The sequence below is a fragment of the Geotrypetes seraphini genome, chromosome 8, assembly GCF_902459505.1.
Source record: "Geotrypetes seraphini chromosome 8, aGeoSer1.1, whole genome shotgun sequence".
In the NCBI taxonomy this organism is placed as follows: Eukaryota; Metazoa; Chordata; class Amphibia; order Gymnophiona; family Dermophiidae; genus Geotrypetes; species Geotrypetes seraphini.
This window is the reverse complement of record NC_047091.1, coordinates 106,614,853-106,632,211: the sequence shown is the minus strand read 5'-3', so window position 1 is coordinate 106,632,211 and position 17,359 is coordinate 106,614,853. Positions and strand designations below refer to the sequence as shown.

The 17,359-nt window shown below is 43.9% G+C and overlaps 1 protein-coding gene across 5 annotated transcripts in view; it reads left to right on the top strand.

Moving 5' to 3' along the window:
- Positions 1-17,359, top strand: part of UHRF1 (ubiquitin like with PHD and ring finger domains 1) — a 226,991-nt gene that overhangs the window by 32,932 nt on the left and 176,700 nt on the right. For all 5 annotated transcript variants that reach the window (XM_033957186.1, XM_033957182.1, XM_033957184.1 and 2 more), the window contains 2 exons: positions 1,985-2,154; positions 6,404-6,619. In XM_033957186.1, the coding sequence (XP_033813077.1) occupies positions 1,985-2,154; positions 6,404-6,619 (386 nt within the window). The remainder of the gene's footprint in view (positions 1-1,984; positions 2,155-6,403; positions 6,620-17,359) is intronic.

The following is a 17,359-nucleotide window of genomic DNA, read 5'->3' as shown; positions in this document are numbered from 1 at the left end:
TGTCTCTGCAGAAACTCATCCCCATCCCATCCCCACGAGTTTTGTCCCTGTCCCATTCCTGTAAGCTCTGCCTTAACCACACAAGCCTCAAACACTTATGATTTTAAAGTGTGTTGTTTGTGCAGATAAGGACAGTGCTGGAAGGAATGGAGCAGGGACAGGAAAAGAACCCCCATGGTTCTCATGCATCTTCGGGGGGAGAGGAAGAAAAACACAGCTGGCACCTGCTAAATTCCTTAGGACTGACAAGGGGGCCACACAGCCTGCACTTGAGTTCTAGTAAAAACCAGGAGTGAGATGTGTTGCCTGGGGAATAGTCCCCGAGCCACCAAAGTATTAGGGTAGGCTGGCCAGGCAGGTTACCTCTGAGAGAGTTGCCCTACTGACTACAGAGTTCTGACTACAGAATCTGTCTTCTCCCAGGCAAGAATTGCCCCATTCGAACTGGGAACTTTTGGAGCATTGAAAGCTTCACAGTTTGGATGAAGACTCAAAAATAAAAAATCTAAATCAGAACAATTGGAAAGAAACCCTCCAATTTGCTTGTAGAAGGAAAAACAGAGGAGAGAGCACAGCCCAGATATGTCAGAGGTGGAGTTGAGAGAAAAAGGTAGATGATGCCTTCTACAAACTCGTGAATAAAGGAGAATAATCTACTGGTTCAAGACCAGTATGCCTTTTGCACTAGAAACACCCTTTTATCCTTGGAAAACATGTTGAAAAATTGCTTTTTTTTTTTTTTTTTTTAAAAATATCTTTATTCGTTTTTACATTATGCAAACAAGTGTACAATAATTCAAGTCATACTATACATTCTTCACTTGAAACTCTACATTCATTTTATACCATAAACTATCTCCCCTCCCTCCCTTTCCATATATTACCCCTCATAATGTCATAAAACCCACCCATCCCTCCTCCCCCCTACATATATTTAATGGGGATAAATATAATTATTTATTTATTATAATACTCAATTAATGGTCTCCACACCTCTTTAAATTTCTTATAATAACCTGTCTTGATTGCCAATGTTTTTTCCATTTCATACACCTGACAAACCGAACTCCACCAGAAACAATAATTCAATCCTCTATAGTCTTTCCAGTTATGTGTTATATGTTGGATGGCAACTCCTGTTAAAATCATTAACAGTTTGTTATTATTCGATGAAATTTGACTTTTGGCCCTCATAGACATTCCAAACAAAACTGTGTCATATGATAGGGCCACAGGATTCTCTAACATACAATTTATTTGACCCCAGATTAATTTCCAAAAATTATTAATAAAAGGACAATAAAATAATAAATGATCTAGAGTTCCAGCCTCAAGATGACAATGCCAACATCTATTAGACTTAGAGCAATCCAATTTTTGTAAGCGAACAGGGGTCCAGAGTGCTCTATGCAACAGGAAAAACCATGTTTGCCTCATAGACGCAGACATTGTACATCTTATCCTCCAAGACCAAATACGTGGCCATTGAGATGCATTAATTTGATGCTTAATCTCAATGCTCCAAATATCTCTAAGTACAGTCCTTGGTTTTTTATTTAAATATCCAGATAATGTTTTATACCACTGTGCGGCCTGGTGACCCATAAAATCTGCCTGGAAGCATAAGAATTCTAGAGTAAAATGAGTATTTAAAGACTTCCATTCAGGGAACCCTGCCTGAATAGCCTGCTTCAATTGCAACCACTTATAACTTTGTTTTTTATTAAGTCCAAATTTATGTTGCAATTGTGAAAACTCCAGCAGCTTACCATCATTAATAACATCATCTAAAGTACGTATTCCTGCTTCAATCCAATCCTTCCAGACAATCATAAAACCGCCTATTTGTATCTTGGAGTTCAGCCATATATTTTGACAAGTAGATTTTTGAATAGTAATAGGAGTTAAGTTGTTTACATACTTTAATGTTGTCCATGTGTCCATTAATATCCTATTGCTTTCTTTTTATCTGTTCTGCCTTCAGATCAATGAATGTGTGGATGCTCGGGATATGAACATGGGAGCATGGTTTGAAGCTCAGGTTGTAAATGTCACAAGGAAAGAACGGGCCAGTGATGATTCGGAGCCTGAGCAGCAGTTGGCAGCTGCTACTACTACCGAAGAGGAAATAGTATACCACGTGAAGTATGAAGAGTAAGTTGCCTAACACTAAATGTCTTTTTGATTAAATCAAGGATCATAAGAGAAGCATGCATAATGGCTACTAATTGTTGCTGTTCGGTTGAGCTTTTGCTTAGTTTGAGATTCAAATAAGACAATATTCTTAATACCCTGGGTGTGAATTTTGATAGCACAAGTGCTATATTCTTAATCTAGAAAGGAAGAGTAGATTCATCCTGTTGAGAAACTGGTACAGAACTGTAGATAAACGATGCTAGTAAATGAAGCGCTGTATATCACGTTGTGTATAGATGGATTGCTCATGTAAGCCATATAATAATATTACATTAGTGATTTTTATTCCGCCATTACCTTGCGGTAATAATAATAATTTATTCTTGTATACAGCCAAAGCCATAATAGTTCGAGGCGGTTTATAATGAGAAGTACTGGACAATCGGTGAAAAAAATACAATACAAATCATCAGAAATACATACAAGATAAAAGGATAATAAATCATTAGGTTACAAATCGATCAAACTGTTTTACTAATTTTCTAAAAATAAAATAAGATGGAGCACGCGTAATATTACCCAGCCAGTCATTCCTTTTATCTGCCTGAAATGCAAGAGTTCTATCCAGAAATCTTTAAAGCGACAAGCATTTACTGTTGGGTAAGCAAACATATGGATTCTGCGTGTAGGCCTATTAAAACGGTCTAGAAAAAAGTGAGAGACCAAGTAAGTCATAGCATATTTTATTTATCCCAGGACAAGCAGGCAGCATATTCTCACATTTGGATGATGTCATCCATGGAGCCCTGGTACAGACAGCTTTTATGAGTGCATCTTCACTTTAATTTTTTAGAAAGTTTGCGATTGCCTGCACCATGCTTGTTTGAGTGCCTTCACGCCTGACGTAGGCTTGTGGTACCTCAGTTCTTCTTTTTTCTGACTTTGCCTTCCTGTTCTCTCTCTGCTTTTTTAAGCAATTTTTTTTCTTTGAGTTTCTTTAAGTTCTTTAAAAAAAAAAGAAAAAAACCCCAATATTTCTTTTATTTTTAGTCTTTCCTCGTGTTTTGCGACAGGTTTTTTCTATTTTCAGTGATCATCTTTATTTAATCACTAGTCTTTAAGCCCGTTACATTAACGGGTGCTAGAATAGATGTCTGTCTTTGTTTCTTCATCTCTCTATCCTTGGCCGCTGTCTGTGTCCTTCTGTCTTCCCCCCGAGCAAAGCTGTCTGCGCCCAGCACACACCTCCACCCAAAGCAGCCCCCTATCCCTCTCCCTAACTATCTCTCCATGGCCCTCTTCTGTCTTCTCCAGCACACCTCCCCCCAAAGCAGCCCCCTTTCCCTCTCCCTATCCATGGCCCCTTCTGTCTCCCCCAGCACACCCCTCCCCCCCCAAAGCAGCCCCCTTTCCTTCTCCCTGTCTCTCCATGGCCCCTTCTGTTTTCTCCCCCAGAGCAAAGCTGTTTGCCCCAAGCACACCCCTCCGCCCAAAGCAGCCCCCTTTCCATCTCCCTGTCACTCCATGGCCCCTTCTGTCTTCCCCCCAGAGCAAAGCTGTCTGTCCCCAGCACACCTCCCTCCCAAAGCAGCCCCATTTCCTTCTCCCTATCTCTCCATGGCCCCTTCTGTCTCCCCTCAAAGCAGCCCCCTTTCCCTCTCCCCCTGGCCCCCTGTATTGATCCCCTTCTTACCCTCCCTCTATCCCAACGTCTTCTGGCCTGCTCCTCTTCAAAGAAGCCTGCGATTGTGGTGGCCGGCTTTAATGAACCTCGCAGGCCGCTCTCCAATTCGGTAGCATGTTCCCTCTGACGCGATCCTGTGCGTCAGAGAGAACGTGTTACTGAGGTTGGAGAGCAGCCTGCGAGGTTCTTTAAAGCCAGCCACGATCGCAGGTTGCTCTGAAGAGGAGGATCAGCGGCGGCAGCAGTGAGCAAGGGTGGGAGGTGTGTTCCCTGCCGAGGATGCGGGCAGGGAGAGAGCTTGCTTCCGGTTGGTGAGTGAGGGCGGGAGGAGGGGAGTGGCCAGAATGTTCCCTGCCGATGGGTTCTAAAATGGAACATGGCCACGGATCACACACCACAGCGGCAGGGATCACGCTGTTTTAACAGCGCATGCGCCGGTAAGCTTTTATTATATAGGATTGAGTTTAATCTAGCCAAACAAGTTTCCCCATGTCGAAGCCTATGATGAGGTTTAAGTGCTGCTGGTGTCAGACCTATTTCCATCAAGGACCCTCGCAGCTGGTGCCTTCAGTGTTTGGGGCCTGATCATCGGATTGAGTCTTGCACCAGATGTTATATTCTTCAAAAGCGCTCTCTTAAGGCCCAAGAAAAGCTGTTTGATTAGCCTATGGACCAGCTGTCTTCAGAGACGGTGCCAACAAGACCATCGACCTCGAACCTCTTCCAGTATCGGGAAAGTCAGCTACCACCTCATTTTCCCAGCATGTGTCGCTAGTTTCTACAGCATTGAGTCTCTCAAAGCAGACCTCTCAGCGACGCCATCAATCCTTGGTCCTTAGGCATCCGCGGTCAAGTCTGTACAAATGCAGATATCCCTTTCTCAAGTTCAAGTTTATTAAAAATTTGATAAAACGCTAATCCTAAATTCTAAGCGTTTTACAATAAAAAATTTAAAAGGGGTCCAGTTAACAAACTATTAATAGCTATATTCATATCACAATATTACTCAATTACATATTAAATAATTAATTTAAATAGTGCTCAAATTAATTATTAAATTATTTAATATTTAATTGAGTAATATTTTGATATGAATATAGCTATTTATTTATCACAGTTGGATATTATATAGATCCCTATATTTATTTATTTATTTAAAACAAACTATTAATTACATAACATTACTTACATGAAACAATAGGATAGTAGGGAGAAATACAATTTGAAAGAAAGAGAGAATAATTAAGGATAATAACATAGGGAAAGGGAAAAAAATAAATTTTGTATAGAAAATGAATTTATATATTCTCGACCAATGCATGATCACAGGCACCAGAGAAAGAACCGGCTCTCAGCCAATCGGGCTAGGTGCGTATGTACACTGGCCAAAGAGAGTAAGTGCCACTCCATATGCCATGAGCAGAGCATGATGTAGCCCAACTGCCCTTGCCAGGACTGCAACAAATGAAAAGTAATAATCCAGTGCCAGGGATTCCTTCTTGGCTCATAAGGAATTCTGGGATAACAAACATCAAAGGCCCAGAAATCCCCACATGTCCAGTAACATGAGAAATAAATGAGTGAAAAACCGTGAAAGTCTGAATCGGGCGTATCCATACTCACTCCGCCCGTAGAGAACTGTGCCTGTCCCAACACAGAATCGAGAAACTGCTGTGCGGCCCCCTTATCCTTAAGCAACTGCACCTTACCCTATCTCCACACTTGCAAGCTAGCCGGATAGACCAGGGCAAAGCGCATGCCTTTCTTATGTAGGGAAGTGCATATGGGTGCCATTTCCCGCTGCAGCAAAGCAGCTCGGACAGAATAATCATTGAAGAGTAGTATTCTATGTCCGTCATAGTCCAAGCGCTCCAAATTCCTATACGTTTTCAGAAGCTGTTCTTTCACCTGCCAGTTGACAAAACGGGCTATCGCTGCTTTGGGTCACACCGGGGCCCTGGTCTTTGAACCCAGTCTGTATGCCCTCTTGCAGATGAAGGCTGTAGCAGACGCCATCCAGCCCAGGTGCTCCGAAAGTCAGGTATGGAAGAATTTATAAAGATCGGTCTCCAGGACATTTTCTGGGAGGCCCACAACCCTAAGGTTGTTCCACCATTGCCGGTTTTCCTGTTCCTCCACTTTTTCCATCAGGGTCGTCACCTGGGCCTGCGAGCTCTCTACGTGGGGAGCTCTCTTCTTCCCTCTCTGAAATGCGCCGCTCAGCCTCTGATATAAGCTGAGATAGCGCCTCAAAAGTTTTCATTAATCCTGTCTACAGCTGACTGTAGTTTATTAAAGCGATCTTCCACCTCCCCTAGTTGGCTTTTTAGCTTGCTTATGGAACTGAAGCCTATGTCAGGCAGGAAAGCACTCGTGCATGCGCTGTTTGGGTATTCAAAATTTTTTTTTAAAAATTGAAGTGACAATGCATTCTTAAAGCTATCTGTACCGGGACTCTGGATGATGTCACCCACATGTGAGAATATCTACCTGTTGTCCCTGGTATAACACTTGTTACGGTAATATGTGTTGTCTACAAAGCAGTAAATCTAATGCAGTTCATTTCTCTGCTTTTTCTAAAAGCTATCCAGAGAATGGAGTTGTGTTGTTTAGCAGTAAAGATGTGCGTGCTCGTGCACGCACAGTGCTAAAGTGGGACCAGTTGGAGGTTGGACAAGTGGTAATGGTGAACTACAATCCTGATGAGCCTAAACAACGTGGCTTCTGGTATGATGCAGAAATCCTGAGGAAGAGGGAGACTAGGACCATAAAGGAAATTTATGCAAACATCCTACTTGGGTAAGCTGCTGTTAAGTTTCTTCCTACTGATAGCACATTTTAGGAAGAGACAAAATTAATTTATAACCTCTACATTTCTGACCATTTTTAGATCAGATTGTGTCTTGGTGGTATACACATGCTCATCAAATCTAATTCTAATTGATACACTGTCTCTGTTATATTGTCTTCCTTCCGCCATTGATATGCATGAGGATGTTTTTGGAATCCAGTGGATTACATGCTCTGAGGCAACATGGATTCACTAGAGGCAGGTCTTATCAGTCAAATATGATAAATCTCTTTGGCTGGATGACTAGAGAGTTGGATGAGGGACAGCACTAGATGTAGTATATTTAGATTTAGCAAAACATTTGATACTATTCCACATAGATGAGACAAATAAACTAAGTGCTCTTGGTATGAGTCCTAAAGTGACTGACTAGGTTGGGAACTGGTTGACTGGAAGGTGACAAGAGGATAGAGGTAAATGGAACTTACTCTGAGGAAAAGGATGTTACCAGTGGTGTGCTACAGGGGTTGGGTTCTTGGGTAAGCAATATTGCTGGAGGACTGTCTGGTAAAGTTTGCCTCTTTGTGGATGATAGCAAAATCTAAAATAGGGTAGATACCCCTGATGGTTTGGATAACATGAGGAAGGACCTAGTAAAGCATTAAGAATGGTCTAGAATTTGTAGCTAAGATATAATACTGAAAAAGGGTCTTTCATTTGGGCTGCAAAAACTCAAGGAAACAGTACAGTTTAGGAGTGAAGAACTCTTGTGCATAAAAGAGGAGTGGAAATATCAGAGTAAGGTTTATATGATACTTAATGAAATAAATATCTTACTCATATTATTGAAACAGATTAATTTATACCTGAATTATTTTGAGAACAACTTTAACTATATTATTGCATACTTTCTAAATTCATGATTTCATGGAATCTAAGAGAATGATGCCCAGAGAGAGCTGTTGATTGCTTAGTCTTATGAATGCTTTCAGGTATTTGTTTTATTTAAATGGGAGGGGGGAGGGAAAGGGGGGATTATTGGGAAGGGAGGGTTCTAGATTATGTATAAGTTGTAATATCAGTTTTTAAAGGATATGTTTTATGTTACTTGTAATAGATAATTTTATTTAAATTTAAGTATGTATTTTAAATTATATATATTAAACGTCAATGGACTTAACCACCCCATAAAAAGGAAAAAAAATACTCAATTTCCTCAAAAAACAAAGTTCAATTTGTACCTTTGCTTAATCTTTTGTAAACCGCATAGAACTTCACGGTATTGCGGTATATAAGCTGTTATTATTATTATTATTATATACAAGAGACCCACTTATCTGATATAGAATTGAAAAATCTAGAAGGAGATTGGGTTAAACATTGTTTTTATGCTCTTGCAGTAGGGAAGAAAGTGGAAGTGGCTATATTAGTGAATAAAAAATGTACTGCAACTTAACTTGGTCTCTGCTGATCCTATGGGTAGATGGGTACATGTAAATATGAGTTTAGGTAAAGATACTCTGTTAGTAAATATTTATGGTCCTAATTCAAATCAAATTGAATATTTCAAAACACTTCAACAGATTCTTCTACCTCTGGCTACAGCTAATTTAATTGTGGTGGGGGATTTTAATGCTGTCATGGATCCCTTATTAGATAAAAAAAAATCCTAGTAGAGTGATTAAATCATTAGGATTAGACAATTTGGCTCAAGCATGTGGATTAAAAGATACCTGGAAGATTTTACTTTTTGATGCTCAGGAATTTTTCTGTTCACATGTTCATAAGTTATACTCTAGAATTGATTATATTTTTGTTTCAGATATTATCCCAGGACAAGCAGGCAGCATATTCTTAACTGATGGGTGACGGCACCGACGGAGCCCCGGTACGGACAATTTTAGAGTGATTGCACTCTAAGAACTTAGAAAGTTCTAGCTAGGCCGCACCGCGCGTGCGCGAGTGCCTTCCCGCCTGACGGAGGTGTGCGTTCCCCAGTTTCTTAGTTTCCGCGGAGCTAAGAAGACGCGTGTTTTTCAACGGCCGTTGAAATCCCTGTGCTTGCCTTCCCGCTCGCGTTTTTTTCTTCGGAATATTTTTCTTTTTATTTCTACTTCTTTTTTATTAAAAAACAAACAAACAAAAAACATAACAAAACTTTCGTTTTTTCGGGTTCGCCCCGGTGGGGCCTGTTGTAATCATCGAGCCCTCCGCTTTCGATTTAGCGGAGGCCGTGTTCACCTTCATGCCCCCTCAGCCCGGGTTCAAGAAGTGCCAGCGGTGTGCGCGGCCCATCTCCTTGACCGACCCACACAATTGGTGTTTGCAGTGCTTGGGTCCGGATCACACGGCTTCCACCTGCACCCATTGTGCTACTTTAAAGAAGCGCACTTTAAAAAACAGGCAGCTTCAACAAAAAATCCTTTTCGGTGCCGCGATGACTGATCCATCGGCATCGGCACCGTCTTCGACACCTTCTCAGCCGGTGCCCTCTTCGTCGACACCGCGTGACACCGCTCCGGCGTCGCACCCTACAGGTAAGCAGGCTAAGAAGCCTTCCTCCCTGGAGTGTCCTCCGGTCGCTGTGGCAGAGAGTCCAGTCCTGCTGACCTCGAGGCGCCCCCGTAAACGCTCCGCCCCTATAGAGGTGAGTGCATCCTCCTCGGCATCCTCATCCTCTGGGCTTCAAGCGGCACCGCAGGTACTGCAGAAAAAGAAAGCGATACTGGTACCTTCTTTGGATGACCGCATTGCGGCTGTCCTTCAAGTCCAACTTAAAGAGCAGTTGTAGCAACTCCTTCCTGCTCTGTTGGCACCGAACCTTCCAGTCCCGGTCCGGTCTGAGCCACCGGTACCGACCGTGGAACAACCCCTATTGTCGGCTTCCACTCTGTCGGTACCGGTCCATTCGGCTTCCTCGGCTTCCATGCCAGTACTTGCCCCGGAACCGAGAGGTCTGCATAGGGCTGTCCAGACTTCTGAACCATTGCTTATGTCCGCTCAGTCCCGACATCAGCAGTCTTTAACTTCTCGTGGAGGACAAAGGGATTGAGGGGTACAGATAGGAGTAGAGGTAAGGTTATAGGGAAAGGATTAGAGGTAAATTACAAAATTAGTCAGAGACCACTGTTCAGGCAGTGGGCCTGATGGGCCGCCGCGGGAGCGGACCGCTGGGCACGATGGACCTCTGGTCTGCCCCAGCGGAGGCAACTTCTTATGTTCTTATGTTCTCCCGGTACCGCTTCCTTGTGGTCCGGGAAATCGGCACGTAAGACCTGACATGTTGACCCCTCGACACCGGACTCTCGGGGTCGAGGTTCTCAGATAAGAGATCCTGATCTCTGGGATGACTCTGAAGAGCCCTTACTTTCTGAGGATGAGGTTTCTTCGGGGGAGGAGGATCCCTCTCTACAAGATCCTTCCTCTAAACCGGACCATTCCTCCTTTACATCCTTTCTAAAGGAGATGTGCAACTCTCTTTCCATTCTTTTGGAGGCTGAATCCAAAAAATCTAAGGCATTCCTAGAGGCTTTGGACTTCGATCAGCCTCCAAAGGAATTTCTTAAATTACCCCTCCATGATATTTTGAGGGAGACCTTCTATAAAAATCTCGAAACTCCTTTGACTATCTCTGGAGCCCCTCGCAAATTGGATTCTTTATACAAAGTTATCCCAATTCCAGGATTTGACAAACCCCAACTCCCGCATGAATCTTTATTGGTTGAGTCTACTCTCAAAAAGTCTGCGGGCGCTAGTGTCTATGCCTCTGTCCCTCCTGGCAGAGAGGGGAAGGCCATGGATAAATTTGGCAAGCGATTATACCAGAACGCCATGCTTGCCAATAGATCCGGCAATTATGCCTTTCATTTCTCATTTTATTTGAAACACCTCATTCAGCAACTGACTTCCTTCGAAAAATACTTACCTGACCGAAAACTTTCTGCTTTTCGCCATTGTTCTTCCAGTCTCTTGCAGCTCAGAAAATTAATGGTTCGTTCAATATATGACACTTTTGAACTCACCTCGAGAGCTACGGCGATGGCTGAGGGTCTCTGAACTTTATATTAACCATCAGGATCGCCTCGCCAATGCTCCGTGCCTTGGAGATGAATTATTTGGTGATTCTCTCGATTCCACCACACAAAAATTTGTCAGCACACGAGACTCGCTGAGACACTCTTCTTAAAAACAAGAAGAAGCCTCCGCCTGTCCGGCCATTTCGACAACAATCTGCCTACCAGTGCCGCTATTCGGCTAGACCCTTACCGTCGGCTCCTCAACAGCCTAGGCGCCCACGTCAACAACAGCGCCAACAACCTCGTGCACAGCAGCAACAACCAGTAAAGCCTCCTGCACAACCAAAATCCACTCAACCCTTTTGACTCCATTCTCCAGGGCCTAGCCAGTCTTCTGCCATCAACCCTTCTGCCTCAACCCATAGGAGGACGTCTTACTCTTTTCATCAGACGTTGGGAGATCATCAATTCAGACTAGTGGGTTCTCAACATCATTCGCCACGGCTATTCTCTCAACTTTCAGACTCTTCCCATCCAAAGTCCTCCAAAAGAGTCTGCTTTGATCACTCCTCAGTCCTCCCTCCTCCTTCAGGAGGTCCAATCCCTTCTTCTTCTGAATGCCATAGAGGAAGTTCCTCTAGATCAGAAGGGGACATTAAGGTCCAATGAGCAAAATTTACTAACCATTCCTTCACTCAAGATCATTAATACAAGACGGCAATTCATTTTTTCAGTAACTGCTCCACAGATTTGGAACGTTCTCCCAATCTATCTACGAAATGAGCATGATCTGGGAAAATTTAAAAGTAATCTAAAAACATTTCTTTTTAAAGATGCATTTGGCATTTGATTTATTAATTTTTAAACTGTTGTTTTAAATCTTAAATTTTACTGTTACATACCTTCCCAATGTTTTTTTCCTTTGTTTGTTCTACTTTTCTATCATGAATTGTATTTCACTTCCCCTTTTTACCTTTTGTTACGAATATGTTGAACTATCTCTAATATTATGTTATTATTCAAGTTTGATTTGTATTATATGTTTAATCTTTTTTAAAGTTTGTATTGTATTGTTTCCCTCTGAATGTATTTAAAATTGTACATCGCTTTGAATTATGATTAAGCGATTAATCAAAAAATCATTAAACTTGAAACTTGAAAACTTGAATGGGCAGGGATTCTACTCCCACTATTTTCTGGTTCCCAAAAAAACCGGAGAAAAGTTCAAAATGCTTTCTCTGGCCACTCTTTATCCTCTTCTCACTCAGGGCGACTGTCTATGCTCCCTCGATCTCAAGGAGGCCTACACTCACATCCCCGTCAATCTAGCCTCCAGACAATATCTCCGCTTCATGATCAATCGCTGTCATTACCAGTACAAGGTGTTACCCTTCGGTCTTGCCTCTTCTCCAAGAGTATTCACAAAATGTCTCATTGTGGTGGCCGCTTTTCTCCGCTCCCACCACCTTCAAGTCTTTCCTTACCTAGACGACTGGTTAATCAAGGCTCCTTCCTCTCAGGCAACGTTTCTTGCCACCCACCAGACCATTCTATTTTTACAACTTCTGGGTTTCGAGATAAATCTACCCAAGTCGCATCTCATCCCCACTCAATGACTTCAGTTTATTGGAGCGATTCTGGACACTGTTCTCATGAGGGCGTTTCTTCCGCCCAACCGCCTTCACACCCTTCTTCATCTCTGTCAAAAGGTGCTTCCGCTACTTTCCATTTCTGCGAAGCAAATGATGATTCTCTTGGGTCACATGGCCTCGACAGTTCATGTCACCCCCTTCGCACGTCTTCACCTGCGTGTCCCTTAATGGACCCTAGCTACCCAATGGTCCCAAGCGACGGATCCTTGTTCGCGACACATATCTGTGACATCGTCTCTTCGACAGTCTCTGCAATGGTGGTTGACATCTTCAAATCTCTCCAGGGGTCTTCCATCTGCCTCCTCATCAACTAGTCATCACCACAGATGCATCCCCTTATGCTTGGGGTGCTCACTTGAACGAATTCCAAACTCAAGGTCTTTGGACGGTTCAGGAAAAGAAACATCACATCAATTTCCTGGAACTCAGAGCGATGTTTTATGCCCTCGAGGCTTTTCAGCCTTTCCTCAAGTTCTCTTTCCTCAAGTTCTCTTTCCTCAAGTTCTCTTTCCTCAAGTTCCTCAAGTTCTCTTTCCTCAAGTTCTACTCATTTGCACAGACAATCAAGTTGCAATATATTACATCAACAAACAAGGGGGGAACAGGCTCTCGCCTGTTGTGTCAGGAGGCCCAAAAGATTTGGTCTTGGATGACAGCTCGCCAATTATTCCTGAAAGCTGTCTATATTCAGGGAGAACAGAATTCCTTGGCAGACAATCTCAGCAGAATTCTCCAACCACATGAATGGACTCTCGATCCCCCGACTCTCCTCTCCATTTTCGCTCAATGGGGCACTCCTCAGGTGGACCTGTTTGTAGCTCCTCACAATCATCAGCTGCCCCAATTTTGCTCCAGACTCTACTCCCCTCATTGTCTGGTAGCAGATGCGTTTCTTCTAGATTGGACCAATCTATTCCTTTATGCATTTCCTCCTCTGCCTCTCATGTTACGAACCTTGTTTAAGCTCAAGAGGGAACAAGCCACCATGATTCTCATCGCTCCACGGTGGCCCAGACAACATTGGTTCTCCCTTCTGCTTCAACTCAATTCCAGGGAGCTCATTCTTCTTCCACTGTTTCCTTCTCTGCTTACTCAGCATCAACAGTCCCTTCTACATCCCAACCTGCAGTCTCTACACCTGACAGCTTGGTTTCTCTCGGGCTGACTTCGGATCTTTCACTTCTTTCTCAGCCTGTTCGTTCTATTCTTGATGCTTCCAGGAAGCCGGCCACTCTTCAATGCTATCAACAGAAGTGGACCCGGTTTTCTTCCTGGTGCCTTCTGCATCATCATAATCCCACTTCGCTAGCAGTAGAATTAGTGTTAGATTATCTCCTTTCTTTGTCTAACTCTGGTCTCAAGTCTACTTCCATCAGAGTCCACCTCAGTGCCATTACTGCTTTTCATGAGCCAATTCATGGGAAACCTCTTACTGCTCATTCTTTGGTTTCCAGATTCATGCGGGGACTTTTCAATCTGAAACCACCTCTCAAACCCCCTCATAGAAACATAGAAGATGACGGCAGAAAAGGGCTACAGCCCATCAAGTCTGCCCACTCTGCTTACCCACCCCCTGTCTATGCCCTAATGACCCAATTTCCTTATCTTGACTCTCATAGGGATCCCACATGGGTATCCCATTTATTCTTAAAGTCTGGCACGCTGTCTGCCTCGATCACCTGCACTGGAAGCTTGTTCCAATGATCAACCACTCTCTCTGTGAAGAAATACTTTCTGGTGTCGCCATGAAATTTTCCGCCCCTGAGTTTGAGCGGGTGCCCTCTTGTGGCCAAGGTTCCCTTGAGAAAGAAAATATCATCTTCCAATTCGACACGTCCTGTGAGGTACTTAAATGTTTCGATCATGTCTCCCCTCTTCCTACGTTCCTCAAGAGTGTAGAGCTGCAATTTGTTCAGTCTCTCTTCGTACGATCTGGGATCTTAATGTGGTTCTCTCCACCTTAATGAAGCCTCCTTTTGAACCTTTGGCCACAGCTCATTTCAAATTTCTCACTTGGAAAGTGGTCTTCCTTATTGCTCTCACCTCTGCCAGGAGGGTCAGTGAGTTGCATGCACTAGTTGCAGATCCACCTTTCTCAGTCTTTCACCTTGACAAGGTGGTTCTCCGTACACATCCAAAGTTTCTCCCTAAGGTTGTATCTGACTTTCATCTTAACCAATCCATTGTCCTGCCTGTATTCTTTCCGAAACCTCATTCTCATCCTGGAGAACAGGCTTTGCATACTTTGGACTGTAAGCGTGCTTTGGCTTACTATCTAGAGCGCACTAAGCCTCACAGATCGTCTCCCCAACTTTTTCTATCTTTGATCCAAATAAGTTGGGACATCCTGTTTCTAAACGTACGATATCCAGTTGGCTTGCTGCTTTTATCTCGTTCTGTTATGCTCAGACCGGACTGCCACTGGAAGGTTCCGTCACGGCCCATAAGGTTAGATCGACTCCTATTGAGGAAATCTGCAAGGCTGCTACTTGGTCCTCAGTTCATACTTTCACATCTCATTATTGTCTGGATACTTCGGCCAATCTGTTTTACAAAATTTATTTTCCTAATGACCAACTTTCCCTCCATCCCTCTTTTTGTTAGCTTGGAGGTCACCCATCAGTTAAGAATATGCTGCCTGCTTGTCCTGGGATAAAGCACAGTTACTTACCATAACAGGTGTTATCCAGGGACAGCAGGCACATATTCTTATGTCCCACCCTCCTCCCCGGGTTGGCTTCTTAGCTGGCTTATCCTAACTGGGAACCGCGTGCCTCTGTCGGGCGGGAAGGCATTCACGCACGCGCAGTGCGGCCCAGCTGGAACTTTCTAAGTTCTTAGAGTGCAATCACTCTAAAATTGTCTGTACTGGGGCTCCACCGGTGCCGTCACCCATCAGTTCAGAATATGTGCCTGCTGTCCCTGGATAACACCTGTTACGGTAAGTAACTGTGCTGTTTGGTGCAACAGGTCAGGAAAGCTACCATAGATCCATTCATTTTAACAGATCATGATGGAGTATGGATAGAATTTGAAGTGATGGAACAAAATTGTAACAGACCTGTTTGGAGATTCAATAATACATTGCTTGGAGATGCAAAATTTATTGAAGAATTTCAATTAAAAATAGATGAATATTTTCAAATTAATACATCAGAAGAAATGTCATTAGTAACTTTGTGGGACGCTTTTTTTTTTTTTTTGTAAATAATGTTTCTTTATTGAGCAAACCAGCATACACAAAACAGAACAGTGTGCAGGAACAGACAGCAATTCCAGCAAAAAGCACTCTATCGGGTACATACAGAGCAGAAGACAAAAGCTCAAGGAAGATCAGAATGTTCCAACACAGGATGTGCTCAATATAGTTTTACATGTAACACCCGCTAAAACCCCCCAAAACAGAGCAACACACCCCAATACCAATACACACATCAAGCTGCACCAGAAACTACGGGTGCAAACCCCCCCCTCCAATCCCCCCCCACCCGCCCCACTCCCGACCTGCAGTAGACATAAAGGAAGTGTACAAAATAGACAACAAATATACAAAAATTGGCAAAACAGGAACCAAAGAGAGACCTGAAGTAGATACATAAGAATGAGGAGGACTAGGTCTAGAGAGAAGAAGAAGAGAAAAAGAAAGAAAGAGAAAGGAATCCCTAAATAGAATCCCCGGAAAAAGGCGCCTGAAGAGAGAGAGCATTGAAGAGGACAGAAGACCTCAACACAAGCTAACAGTTCAATAGCAGACCGCTCACGGTGAGGAAGGGTCAACCAATAAGCCTCCCAGATGTCCTGAAAGCGAGACCACTTGCGTTCATCTCGAGTGCCCGCAGCCCGTCTTTCCAAGAGGGCTAAATCATACAGGGACCCCAGCCATCGAGAGAAAGAGGGAGCATGCGGCTCTCTCCAAAAAGTCAAAATGGCTTTCTTAGCCAACAGGAGGGCCTTAGAAATCAGCTGCCGCTGCCCAACAGTGCACCCAGGAAGCTCCGCCACTTGATAAAATAATGCTCCAGAGGGAGTACATTTTGGGATCCCAGGAACCCAGGAGGACACGTAAGTCCAGACACGCTGCCAAAAGGATCCCACAAGGGGGCACTCCCAAAACATATGCCCCAGGGAAGCAGGGGTGACAGGACATTTGGGACACCCCGCATGATCTGCAATACCAGCCCGGTGTGCTCTGTGAGGGGAAATAAAAGCTCTGTGGAGGAATTTATATTCTTGCTCCCTATGTAACATGTTACATGAGATGGTGCGTATATGGACAAAGCAGCGAGAAATCAGTTCAGACGGGACTAAGCAACCCAAGTCAGCACTCCACGCCCCTGCCAACCAATCAGCTCTTTCGGTCTGTAAAGGGGGGCCCAGAGCAGCAACATAATACCGGAGACGTGGTGCCGCTTCCTCCCCCAACGCCAAACACCTCCCAAGATCCCGTGCCACCGATCCGCTCAATCGCTCCCCAGAGAAGCTAAGAACATAGTGTCGGAGCTGGAGATATCCGAAAGCATCCACCCTATCTAGCCCATACAGCGACCCCAGTTCGGCAGAGGAAAGAAGATCGCCCCTATCGGAAAGAACATCCCCCAGTCTACGAATTCCATGTGCGTGCCAAATCCGAAATACCTTGCTATCATTGCCCGGTTTAAAATGCAAGTTACCCACCAGCGGGAGCAGAGGGGTGATATTAGAGTGGATGCCCAGATGCTTACACAGTAATTTCCAAATATGTCTCATATAAGCCCACACAATATGTCCCCTGTAGACAGAATCCAACTGGGCAGCAGGAGCATGCAGCAGAAACAACCCAGAGATAGGGTGTAAAAAATCCCTGTCCACGGGATACATTAAGAAAGAGGAGCTCTCCATACACCAGTCCCGAATCAATCTTGTCCCACATGCCAGATTATAGGTGCGAACATCCAGCAAGCCAAATCCCCCCTGTGACTCAGGCAACATCAAAATACGAAGAGAAAGCCTAGGCCGGCGCCCACGCCACAAGAAAGTCCTCAAAGCCCTGTACAACTGAGCCAAGTCCCCGGTTCGTAACCACAGCGGAAGAGTTTGAAAC